Source organism: Lytechinus pictus, chromosome 7, assembly GCF_037042905.1.
Source record: "Lytechinus pictus isolate F3 Inbred chromosome 7, Lp3.0, whole genome shotgun sequence".
In the NCBI taxonomy this organism is placed as follows: Eukaryota; Metazoa; Echinodermata; class Echinoidea; order Temnopleuroida; family Toxopneustidae; genus Lytechinus; species Lytechinus pictus.
The window spans coordinates 48,416,078-48,429,655 of record NC_087251.1 but is presented as its reverse complement, the minus strand read 5'-3'; the positions used below and the strand labels follow the sequence as shown (position 1 = coordinate 48,429,655).

At 36.4% G+C, this 13,578-nt stretch overlaps 1 protein-coding gene across 1 annotated transcript in view; it reads right to left on the bottom strand.

Annotated features, from left to right (window-relative positions):
- The window catches only part of LOC129264280 (peroxisomal ATPase PEX6-like), a 48,695-nt gene that overhangs the window by 27,018 nt on the left and 8,099 nt on the right, over positions 1-13,578 (bottom strand). Inside the window, exons 6-11 of the mRNA XM_064102969.1 lie at positions 11,318-11,395; positions 8,168-8,319; positions 6,582-6,683; positions 3,182-3,394; positions 2,387-2,507; positions 551-635 (exon numbers count right to left, since the gene is read on the bottom strand). Of these exons, the coding sequence (XP_063959039.1) occupies positions 551-635; positions 2,387-2,507; positions 3,182-3,394; positions 6,582-6,683; positions 8,168-8,319; positions 11,318-11,395 (751 nt within the window). The remainder of the gene's footprint in view (positions 1-550; positions 636-2,386; positions 2,508-3,181; positions 3,395-6,581; positions 6,684-8,167; positions 8,320-11,317; positions 11,396-13,578) is intronic.

The following is a 13,578-nucleotide window of genomic DNA, read 5'->3' as shown; positions in this document are numbered from 1 at the left end:
TCTACAATACAGTACATTACTGTTTTCTTTTCAGGGGTGGGGCATTATATATCTTTTGAGGGTGTGTCACGTATCTGTCTATGAAGAATTATATTCATGTGTAAAAATGATTGGTCAATTGGTGCTCATGTGACAAATATATATTTTTCCACTATTATTTCCATTAAAAAACTATTCGGAGCCAAATAAACATTGAGCATAAGCAGTTCTCCCCAGAAAAAATATTGAAAACTACACAGAGTAAACGGTAAATCTAGGGCACAGCAGATGTTAAATTGTCTCAAGTGGGAAACCCTTGGTGTGTAGTGGCTAAACAAATTTAGTCCAGAATAGGAACTAGGACATTTAAAACCACCAAGGTTTATCGCTAAATTTAGGGAAGAGATATAAAACAAATATACTACGAGTTTCTTTTGAAAGTATTAGTGGGAATCATTCATCCTCGGTTGGACTGGCAATCAGAAAAAGATAGTATTTGCCCGTCCAACCTCAGATGAATAATTCCCAACTATACTTTCTCAAGCCTGGTATATTTGTATAATGTTCATACCTTAAGAAATTGAGAGAACATTCTGTAGCAACAGCTTTGGCTAGAAGCGTCTTTCCTGTTCCAGGTGGCCCATACAACAAGACACCTTTATCGAAAATGAAAAAAAAATGGGAAAAAATACAAAGTAGAAAACCATTTACACATTAGAGCTTCATGAAAATTCAACAGCAACATGAATCATGATTGAAAACGCAATTACATGTACAAAACACAGAACATGAACACAATCAGGGGTACACCTTTCAGTGTTGAAAACATAAAGCTGATTGCACATCGATTGTCTTTAAATTTCCCACTCTCGTTAGCGCAGCTTACTGCACTGTTTGACCCATCACAAGAAAGGTCAATTCTGGCATGTGTCTGAGTAGGCTTCCACTGCTAGCGCAAATTTAAAGACGTTTCAATGTTCAGTGTCACATTTGTAAAATCTGTGTTGATCGCATTTCCAAACATACCCTTTTTGGCATTTAAATTTTCATCCGAATCAAGATCTGAAAGACGTTTGTTTACTTTTATGACCAGAAATGGGGGACAGTCAACACACCCTCTATTTCACATTATATCCACACTTTATAATTGTGTTTTCAATAATGACTCATGTGCTACTTATATTTGAAAATTGACATTAAAAACACCCTACGCCACATGAAAAGGAAAACAACGGTATTATGGAAGTCGTAATTATTCACTCTCTTAAAATATTTACTATTTCGAGGTGTAAGATTTCATCACACAAGGAGATATGGATATATTGTCTATCATTTCAAAACTTGGCATCAATTTTCTCAACTTATATACAAATTTCTCCTTTTCTTTGCTCACTAATGTTTGGTAATTTCCAATCCACCTTAGATCAAATCCTAATCACAAGTTGTAATAATAATTAATGTAGCAATCAAAATAAATTAATGTTGCCAATTTGAGGAAGAATATGTGATCTATTCATCCCTATAAATAAACCTCTGATGAAAGGGTTGAAAGCATGGGAAGCACTGTGATTAACACTGATAACTTTAACATGCTACTGAAATCCTTGCATCTGATTGGCTACAAGCAAGTTTGCTGAGAAAAATCACTGAAAGATGCTTCATGAAACTCTCTCTCTCTCTCTCCTGAACTGACATATTTGGTCTTTCAAAAAGCTCTTTGTAAGTTACAAACGATTTCACAAACCACTGGTGACCGTTTTTGTGATAAATGATGATACGCACCAGATTTTCATAGGTACCGATTTAGTTTAAAAGCAAGTGAAACGCCTCTGGAAGTCTCGCCTGCATTACGCGATTCGATAATTGGCAGCAGTTCTTACTTTGAAAACAGCTATTGAATAATTATTCACAAACGAAAACATTCATATGATAATAAAATACTAGTCCATTGACCCAAAATTAACTTTGACCATGATAATAAGATCTAAGATGTGTGCAAAACAATCATTTATTCTTGATTACCCTTATGTCTATGTTTCACGAACTACACCCATAAACTTTCTAAGTTATGATGCCAATTCTACAAATACCCCCAAAATTAGTCAAGTTCATTGATCCCTAAATGACCTTTAACCTTGGTCATGTGACCTACAACTCAGGCAGGATGTTCAGTAATACTTGATTACTCTTATGTCCAAGTTTCACGAACTAGGTCCATATACTTTCTCTTTCTAAGTTATAATGTCATTTCAAAAACTTAACCTTAGGGTAAGATTTGATGTTGATGCTGCCGTAGGAAAAGTGGCGCCTGTAGTCTTGCTCTGCTATGCAGGGGAGACAAAAAAGGGTTTATACCAGTCATCCATAAATTTCTTGTAACTTACGAACAGTTTTGTGAAAAACTGACCTGATCTTCTGAGTCCTGCAGCAAACAATTCAGGGTGCTGTAGAGGTAACTGTATGGTGTCCAGGATCTCAGCCTTCACATCGGACAGACCACCAACATCCTCCCAGCTCACATTAGGAATCTAAGTAATAACAATAATAACGGTTCATATTTATACAGCTCCTGTTTCACAGGATACAACATGCTTTGAGATGCCAACCCTGGTCAGCAAAGGATATAAAATAAATACAAATTACCAGGCAGTGACAGTATTGCTCTAAGTCCAGTGCATACATGAATAGGATACTAAAAAAGGTAATGTAGGTCTTCAACTTTCGTTTTAATTGATCCAATATTAGTGATGATTTAACGAGAGGAGGGAGCTTATTCCACAGCCAAGTGAGAAAAAAGAGATAAAACCTACAGACAATCTCACATCATTTGGTGGTGATTTTGTGTTTTTTTTTTACCCAATTGCAAAGAAAGCATGAATGGTTGTAAGCAAGCAATCAAAGGACCGAATGTTTAAAGTCCTCTCTTCGAGAGACTTGGTGATGAGGATAAAAACGTAACAAAGGGCACTAGCGCACAAAGAGGGACTCAAACTCCGGTCATCGCAATCCAAATCCCTCTCTCAACTGCCTAGGCGATCATGTTCTTTGCAGTAGTCAAACTTGAATATATGACCCCGTTCTTTTAGCTATTTCCTCAGTCTCCAGAAACTTCATCAAGATTGAACCATTAACTAGAAGGGTAAAGATTTTTTTTTTTTAAATCTGACTGAATCAGTAAAGGGGATGAATAACTTCAAAATACCTTAGGAGCACCAATGCTGTCAGCATGCGCAGACTGGAGCTTGCTGAGGGCCACCTCAAAGTCACTCTGATGGATCTGTACCCCAGCAGCACAGATGTCCTTCTCTTCCTGGATGGAGAGCTTGCTACCTACAGAGCAGGCAGCCACAATCCTGGACAGTGCCGCTCTGATGGTGTGTGCATGAAGAGCAGCAAGATCACCAAGGACCATACCCTGAGGATGAGAAAGGCAATAGGAAGGCTATTATATTATAATTATTTCCTTTGGTGTGATCTGAAAACATATACAGACCAAATATACGCAATAAGATCAAGAGAGTCACATGGATCCTGGGAAATGAAAAAGATTAACTGATATAAATAATATACATATTTAGGGGACAAATAAATAAGTGCTTGGTAAAAAAAAAATAATAATAAAAAATAGCATAAAACAAGTGGAACGCCTCTGGCAGTCTCGCCTGCATTACGCGATTTAATATAGCAGCAGTGCTAACTTTGAAAACTACTATAAAATAATCATTCACAAAAACACCATTCATATAATGACATAATACCACATTCATTGACCATAAATGACATTTGAACGGTGACTTAAGACTTGTCAACTACACCCATGTCCACATTTCATTCACTCTATCCATAAACTTTCAAAGTTATGATGGCAATTCAATAATTACCCCAACATGGCCTAAATTTATTGACCTTAACTGACCTTTGACCTTGGTTTTGTGACCTGAAACTCACAGGGGATGTTAAGTGATACTTGATTACTCTTGTATCCCAAGTTTTATGAACTAGATCCATAAACTTTCATAGTTAGGATGGTAATTCAACAAATACCCCCAACATGGCCAAAGTTTATTGACCTTTAATGACCTTTGACCATGGTCATGTGACCTGAAACTCGTACAGGATGTTCAGTGATACTTGATTACTCTTATGTCCAAGTTTTATGAACTAGATCCATAAACTTTCAGAGTTAGGATGGTAATTTAACAAATACCCCCAACACGGCCAAAGTTCATTGACCTTAAATGACCATTGACCATGGTCATGTGACCTGAAACACGCACAGGATATTCAGTGGTACTTGATTAACTTAATGTCTAAGTTTCATGAACTAGATCCATAAATTTTCAAAGTTATGATGGTAATTCAACAAATACCCCCAACTTTGCCAAAGTTCATTGACCCTAAATGACCTTTGACCTTGGTCATGTGACCTGAAACTCGAGCAGGATGTTCACTAATACTTGATTAACCTTATGCCCAAGTTTCATGAACTAGATCCATAAATTTTCAAAGTTATGATAGTAATTCAACAAATACCCCCAACTTGACCAACGTTCTTTGACCCTAAATGACCTCTGACCTTGGTCATGTGACCTGAAACTCGAGCAGGATGTTTACTAATACTTGATTAACCTTATGCCCAAGTTTCATGAACTAGGTCCATATGCTTTCTAAGTTATGATGTCATTTCAAAAACTAAACCTTCGGTTAAGATTTTGAAAATAATTCTCCCAACATGGTCTAAGTTCATTGACCCTAAATGACCTTTGACCTTGGTCATGTGACCTGAAACTCAGGCAAGATGTTCAGTAATACTTGATTAACCTTATGTCGAAGTTTAATGAACTAGGTCCATATACTTTCTAAGTTATGATGTCATTTCAAAAACTTAACCTTAGGTTAAGATTTGATGTTGACGCCGCCGCTATCGCCGTCGGTAAAGCGGCGCCTATAGTCTCGCTCTGCTATGCAGGGGAGACAAAAACTGATATAATGAAGTTTTTCAACATACAGTTGAATGAATAAACATAAAGCTTGAAAAAAAAACAATATAGAATTGAAAAATACTGTGGACGCGAAATGATGAGCTGTGATTTACTGTCAAGGTAAACAAATTAGGCTTAGTAAACAAACATTAATTCAAGCATTAGCAACTAATTAACGCAAAGGTTCTTACAAATTCCTTTCGTCGGCACAGAATGGGGTCCAGGGAAAAAATTACAGGTGAGCTGGGGGCGATTTTGCCCCTAAAATGCTCAAGAGAGGCCTGGAAAATGAAATAGAGACCTTGAAGTCCTCATTCACTGCAATGTTAAAACCCATCCAATGTTGCAGATTTAGGTACACATGTAGTAGGTCGTGAAAAGTAGTCCCCAAAATAACATAGTATTTTGCCTGGTGAATGAATGCTGCTTCGAGCATGTGTAGGTGCGTGAATCTCCTTGCTCAGCTGAGCATCTTAAACCAAGATGAACAATATCGATCTGCACATGCTTAATTGCTCAGCAAATGGTTAGCAACGGCCGAACTGCCACCATCCACTGCAGTATGAATCCCGAGTTTCCTGCATGCGCACGGAGGTTGTGAACCTATAGATGCTGCTGCCTCCTGCAAACCAAATAAGGTACTCTGTGTCCCGTTTCAAAGGAATTGAATATCTTATGTACAATTTACATGTAAATTACAAGTTCACTGTCAGCCAATCAAACTGAATCATCTTAGTAGCTTTAAACTGTTATTGTAAAATTGTTATTAAAACAGGTTTTATGAAACGGGCCCAAGATATTAACCCTATCTTAACTGGGCTATTTCAGACCAGAATATACTGAGCCCCCCTAAGATCTCAGCCGTTGATCGAACGATCGCCTCAAAAATTTGCACGCGCGTGGAGCCAGATGAAATCTACAAGACTGTATCGTAAAATTAAAAAAAAAATTAATTGCTTATATTTTCTTATCAATTAATTATGCAAATAAGCGTATGAAATTTGCTCTTAATTTGTTTTTTTGTATATGTTTTTGCCTTTAACTCACTTAATGTAGCTAGTAGAATGCTATTTTTTGGTGAACATGTCAATTTTTACATTTCTATCAAACATCGAAAAAAATGATTGCCCAAAAATAATGTGTTTCATTGTTTTTTTTATATTCTTATGTATTTCTTTGTTTTTTTTCAAACCTTCGTTTTTTATTGTTTTTTATGAACTTTGTTCATAAAAAACAATAAAAAACGAAGGTTTTATTTTGTAAGCGATCATAAATGACATAAAATAAATCCATCTAAACCAACAAAAGTAAACATAATCATACATTTATGATTTTTGGTTGATAAACACAATTTGCATTGACTTTGTACATGGAATCACGTTTTTGAGCAATTTTGGGACTGACATGCACTTACAAATATTGCGTAATTTCGAAACCGCGTACCCGGGCGTCGCAAATTTGGTCTCAAAATATGCGCAAGACTTGAAAGTAAAAAGTCAGCGAGCGGCGCGGTAAAAAAAAATTGTGCAGCGGAATAGCGATGAAATTTGGTGAGGGGGGACAAATTGACCCCCCCCCCCCCGTTTAAGTTTCAATAGGGGTTAAATCATGATTACTTACGGCTGTTCTTTTAGCAATGTGGGGTATCTCAACATCAGCTGCCAAAGACACCTTCTCACAAAGGGCTTGCAATATGTCACACCTCTCCTGCTCATTGGGAACCTTGGAAAATACATCGGAAGAAAGAAAATACATATATTGGAGGAGATATTACTGAACTGGAAGAATTTGAGAAAAGTAAGAGAGTAAAATAAGGGTGGAGAGAAGGGAAAGAAAGAGGTAGTGAAAGAGACATAAGATGATCAATGAAACAGAAAAAGCAAGGCAGAGTGCAAACAAAAGTTATAAGTGGAAGAAAATACATATCATATACATTTACTAATAGTATGTAATTGTGAATGTGAAATAAGCATTGTGATTGGTTAACCCTTTGAACCCTGAATTATTAGGGGCGGTGGTGACCTATACCCTGAATTATTTGCACATATTGACCACATTCACAAACTCCCATGATTCGAGATCCAACGGCATCTTCCCCCCGCTAGTACCCGGACCGAGCCGGCTGACGTTATTTACCTTCTCGTAGACCTAGTCTACAAACAGAAATATCAACTTTAGTGTCTGTTTTGGGCTCAAAATCACTGTTTTCACCAAAGTCAGATATACCAATTGTTTCCCCATAGTAAGCACGTGACTCGCCGCATATTACACCGTGTGTTACCGCACACACGACACGAGCAACCATAAAAAAGTGGCATATTTGGGCCATTTTTTATGCTAAATCCTTCCGAAATCATCACCAACCTTGACTGAAATTATCGACTAAATATTCCTACACGTACTAGAAAGATGACGTCATTTTGAAAAGATCACCTGACATTTAGAATCCATGTTTTGAAGTCACATGGCTGTAGGCCGGTATTCCGGCCTATCGGGTATATGTGCGTTTACTGGTGGGCCGGTATTCCGGCCTAACGGGTTCAAAGGGTTAAAATTGCATCATGTTATGTGCAAGATGATTGTTATAGCTGTATTCAGTGCTGCACTTGTGATGGAGCGATAAAGACGAATATGAAAGGTGATTTGTACAAGATTTCTGTTCAATTCCTCTTAACTTCCTTTAACTATTCTTGAAAGGCACCTTGAGCACTTTACAGATTAAATTTGGCACCATATTATTATCATATTTATTATTATCACTATCATTATAACATCAGGGGCCTTTAGTCTGCAGGCACAGACCCTGATTGGAACTTTGATCAACAAGTGCGCCTCTATGCAAAGACTAGCACATAAAAACTTGCTGTTCTTCAGTACACAAGGCATGAGTAGGCTGCAATTCAGACCCTTTACTTGAGTGAAGGGTTTGCCCAGCAGACTAGGGCCCCATCGCAGAAGAGTTGCATTTAAATACAGCACTCAAAATCAAGCTGAAATCCCTAAATGGCATGTTTTACTAAATAAAGACCAAGTTGCATTTGATTTCTAGAAACCGAATAGTTCATGGTGGACTGTGCACTATTTAAACAATATGAGCTGATAAATCTAGGCTGATGTTGACGATTAATACATTCACCAACACATTAAACACTTTTCATATTGAAGCTATTAGTATGAAAATAAAACAAAAATTAAATGAAAAATACCTCCATTCCCAAATGGTGTAGGAAGCAGCTCTGGATGTCCGCTGTCACACGCTTTGCCGAAGGTGCTGTTGCCACGACTATCATTGGCCAATCAGGATATGTTGAATGGAGATTGTTAATAGTCTCTTTCAGGTATGCTGCTACTCTCAGGTCTGAAACAAAGAAAGGTAACATACAGTACATGTACATATGGAGGTAAATTGCCAAATTGTCTACTGCCAACTCGTCCACTCACCACATGGTCTACTTTCATTTAGTCTAATGCCATTCTGTCCATCAACATTTCGTCTAATGGTCACCTATGACCATTTCGTCCCATAACCAGTTGGTCTAATATCCATGTCATTTTCATTCATTTTGCACAATTTAACCCTTAGTTCAATTAGACCAAATGGTATATGGACTAAATGGCGATTGGACCAACTGATTATTAGACGGAATGGCATTAGACTAAATGACAGTAGACAATGTGGTGAGTGGGCAAACCGATGGTAGACCAGATGATAGTAGACAAGTTGACAATTGGACGAATTGGCATTTGACGAATAAACCCAATGAATCACATGCAAGAGACTTGAATCGAGAACATCATTCCTACCAGATCTTACTAAAAAATTGTGAAAGATTCAAATTAGAGCATGCTCCAAACTTTACTGCGTGCAAATCATACTTCTGTGCGCTTCTGCGGGCAACTGCGTGTGAGATATGTGCGAGATACCGTCAATGCGGACCAACTGCTGGCGACCTGCGGGTACCAAGGCTTGAAGGGACTGATGTGACAGGGCTTTTAAAATCATTTAAGAACGTTCCACAGTTAAAGTGAAATCCATGTCATTTTCACCAAACTTTGCACACAGATACTTTAGAACCTTAATATTCGAAATATGCAAAAATTAACATAGGTCCATGTGCTTGATTTTTTGCTATAGAACTTCAAAGTTCACCCAAATTGATGTTCTTAAGAATTGCGCATTCAAAAGAATTTGGCATTTTTAGACCGCCCAAGATTACTACAATGAGTTTAAACCTCTATTACTCAGTCAAAATACATGAACAAGTCATCAAATTTCGCAAGAGAGTTAATAATTGTATCGTTAGAATGGAGAATATATTTATAGTGCTATTTGTTTGCAATTTTAAGTTTAACAGCACTGTCAATTCTTAAAAATGGCGTAAAAGATAACAAAATCCCAATCTAAAAAATGTGAAATTTCAGTAACAAACTACAAAAGTACAATAAATGCTGCACTTTATTCAAAATCCATGTCCTTTTCACCAAAATTTGTAGAGTTGTAGAGGAAGGTATACCTAAGAGGAACAAACATTAAAAAATAGGGGTTCATGTGCTTGTTTTTAAACTATCAGTATTTTATTAGAGCAAATGTGCTTTTTAAAACACCAAAAATGCGCCGAATGCTTTGTATCTATGTGAAGAAAAAATCAAAACCACTCTACCATTTATTCAAACTCGGGGTAATATTCGTGATTCTTGGCAGCACTGCAGAGTAAAGTATTTTGAAATTGTAGAGAATCTTTTTTTGAATGGTCCATGGAATAATTCCATTTTTTAGCTTCATGAAATAACGCATCGGATCTGCAGTTAAAGTGCAGAAGATGAGAAAAATCAGCACATACGCGCATCTAATTAATCACTTGTTCATCCATTGTGACGTCAGCGCGCAGAGTGTAAACTATGCGCAGATCATAATGCGCACAAACATAACTGTGGAACGTCCTTAACTTCGTAATTTCAGATCTATCGCAACTCTTTGAAGATAAGGCTGTGAACATAATGTACATGTAATTGTGAAGAAAATTGATAATATTTCAAATCTATATCTTGACTACAATCAATACTCAAGATGTTATTCATGAATGAGATTTTAAAAACTGGTTCTTACTTCTGTGACAAAAGTTGCTTTGCCAGGAATTACCTATTCATTTTTTTTAAATCTATAATTCATTCAGTTCTGAAAAGTCACAGTTTACAATTTGATTTAAAAGACACAAAAAATTCAAATTAGGCATCTACAAAATAATACAAGTAATTTTATAGATTAAAAAATAATGTATAAAATGTTGAAGGTTTAATGAAAATCAGTCAAAGAACTATAGATTTACGAATGTTCAAAGTTCTGATTTTGTAATGTCACATACGAGCAGCTCCTCAATATGTTGCATTATATGAACTCCAAAAATGCAATTCTAAAAAAATTGATTGTGAGGAAGATATGCCATCATGAGACATATAATTTCATATCCTTTTCTAAAAGAATATATTTTGCTCCTGGGGGATCTAAGTATAAATGCATGATACACCTGTACGTATGTGCCGCCATTGAGACCCCCATTTTCAGCCTTCAGCCAATTTTCCACTCCAGAGCATCACCAATTCAGAAATCCATATAAATTGCTATATTTCCCCATTACGGAGACCCTCAAATTTGTGATTTCTCGTTCCAATGCACGCCAATTATGAACCACTCAGCCGGTCGGAGCGGCGAGCTCGATCAGCGCAGAGCCACAGCGCCGTATCCCTGAAGCTCCCCGCGCCAGAAAATAGCTAGTGCTAGTCTATATGAATCTAGCAAGACGCGCATGTTTTATCCCACAGCCGCTACCAATTACGCCTACGATCTAATGAGTTCCGGGGACCCCCGTTTTTATGTAGTCAGTTCCGGAGCATTGCATTTTTAGCAATCGTAGATCCAAGAGCCGTTTCGGAGAACCCCGTTTTAAGACCAAGTTTTAGTTCCAGAGCCCCCATGTTTTTTTACTTTGGCGTGGGACATAGGTATCATGTTATAATTCAAGTACTTCCCCCCCCCCCCACCCCGGGATTTCGCTTCATCATGTTCCAATGAAATTGGAATTTATTGAATTAAATTTGCATGATATATGGGGGAGCTACAAGTATATGACATCACAAATGGAATAAAAATCAAATTCATATCTCTCTTGTTCTTTGATAGATTTTCATCAAACCTTCACAAATATTTTTCTCAAATTTTCTGCTTGTATTAAAACAAAATTATCATCAGGGTGAACTTCCTCTTTAATAGAAACATTGTACTAACAAATTTAAATGTTGCATATTACTATCATTATCATTGTTTTTGTTATTTTTTTTATTGTTATTGTCATACATACCATCTCCGGACCCTTCTCGGTCTCTGCCTATAGCATGTATGTTCCTAAGTAGAATGATGCAGGGGACACTCATACCAGCTGAGAATAAAAAAGAAGAAAATAATGGCCTCAATGTGGGTATAAATAGTTCTATGTGACCCATTAATTTCCTTCATTTTGATTTGGCTGAGAAGCACCAACTCCTTTTATGAATGTTCCCTGTACTTCTGTTATGCATCAATAAAGTTCAGATAAGGCGTTTTAGTAGGAATGTTGAAATGCTTTATTGATTTATATTACATAGGTTATGTAGATTCGAATCAGTGATAGGTCAATACGCCAACACGTGACCATAGCTGCGAGGATCACATTTGTTATATTGTAGGTTTTGACGTCACCTCAGTGAATATAACTGCGTTGTATTGTCAATTGCGTCATTATATTCACTAAGGTGACGTCACTAGTTGCTCACAAGTTGCGTAATCAGGGTGTAAACGCTAGTGTTAACGCGTCGATTGCATGAAGAACGCGCTTGATGTATTTTATTTTTAAATTCCATTATGACGTAGATGGATCAGAGCTGTAGCAAGAATTTCAGGTTGAAGCCAGATGATGAATGCAATCTCTGATGGCGAATCCACATAGACTATAATATAACAGATATTGCCTGGTCTATCGTTTAAATAAATAACATTTCAACTCCCCTCCGAACCTATATTTTTCCCTCGGGAGAATATTTTCCCTCAGCGCTGTGCGCTTTGGGCAAAATATAATCCCTTGGGAAAAATATAACTCCGTCGGGGAGAAGAAATGTTATATTCAAACTCTAAGTAGGTAATATCTGTATAATCTTATTATCTAGACCTAACTAACTTTTTGACCCTCAATACAAGTACTTCTCACACTTTGATTACCAATAATTTACATTTGTACCATTGCAATTAATTTGTAGAATCAATGACAAAGTGTGGCAATGAATTATTTATAAAGTAATAGGTATATTCTGAGACTATGTGACCACATGACCAAATATTGCATTGTGGGTATAAATATAGTCTTGAACAATGTGAATACTTCAGAACTTAAGCTGAGGCAATTACAGGTGGCTGTGCTATTACACTATATTGATTTTGAATTATTTGAAAGTAAGGTATCACAATGAACAGGATGTATTCAATAAGCCCGTTTAGTCTTAGGACAGTAGGATAATTCCTTCAAAGAAATTTCTGCTGTCCATCATTTGTGACCTAAACCTGATAGATTATCAGACGAATCAAAGATTGAATATATAGACTATAAACTTCAAATTCTTTTCTTTTTAAGATATTGAATCAGTAATGTTCTTGTTTAGTGTTGGAGCACATTGATTACAAAGTATATCTCTACCTAAAAAACTTATATATATATATATAAAAAAATGCATCAACACTGTAGCTGCCATTTGTATCAAGACATAAGCCTTTTCATCAGTTTGCAAATAAACCTCAATACAACACAAAAATTAAGTTCCCTAAAAAATCAAAATGGCAAAGTATTTTAACAAAAAAAAATTGAGCAAAGTGACTTGGTAAAAGTGTTTCCACACTCACTTTCTATTATAAGAATGAAATTGATATCTGAAGCCACACCAGAGAGCACACATCAAAATTTAAAGCTATCACTATTCATTTTTAACAGTTCATGGCACAGCAGACAAGTAAATACTATATTTATTGTTATTTCAACATGTAATCATTAAACCATGAAATCAAAATTACATCATATGTTTATAAAACATAATTTGATAATGTTTTTAACTGTTTGGTCTGTTTCTTTTTCAACTTATCTTTTAAAGATCTGGCCTGACTTCAATTTCCCCCCAAACTTGTGTTCATTCATTTTCCTATTAAAAATCTGATAGTTCAAGAATGAGCCAAGATAGTGAGAATATAAACAAGCACAACCCTTGAATATTCATCAGGAAAGGAGTATGCCAATATCAATTCTGACAAACAATCTTGTGAATTTAAAAAAATAGCAATTTTGCCTTACATGGGCTGACAAATGTATGATCAAATGGATATATTTTTAATTTGTCCTCCCAGAAGTTTGTCAACTAGTGCAAGAACAATTTAATTAATTTAGGCAAAAAAAGACAAGTTGAGCCATTTTGATTTAGGGGCAAGGTTAAATTTGGTGATATGTTCATTTAAATTGCATTCAGGCTGAAATAATTGACCAATTTTGAATGCTCCCTTTGAAGACTGTATTCCTGACTTTAGCCTGGTAGCTGCGGAGGTGTC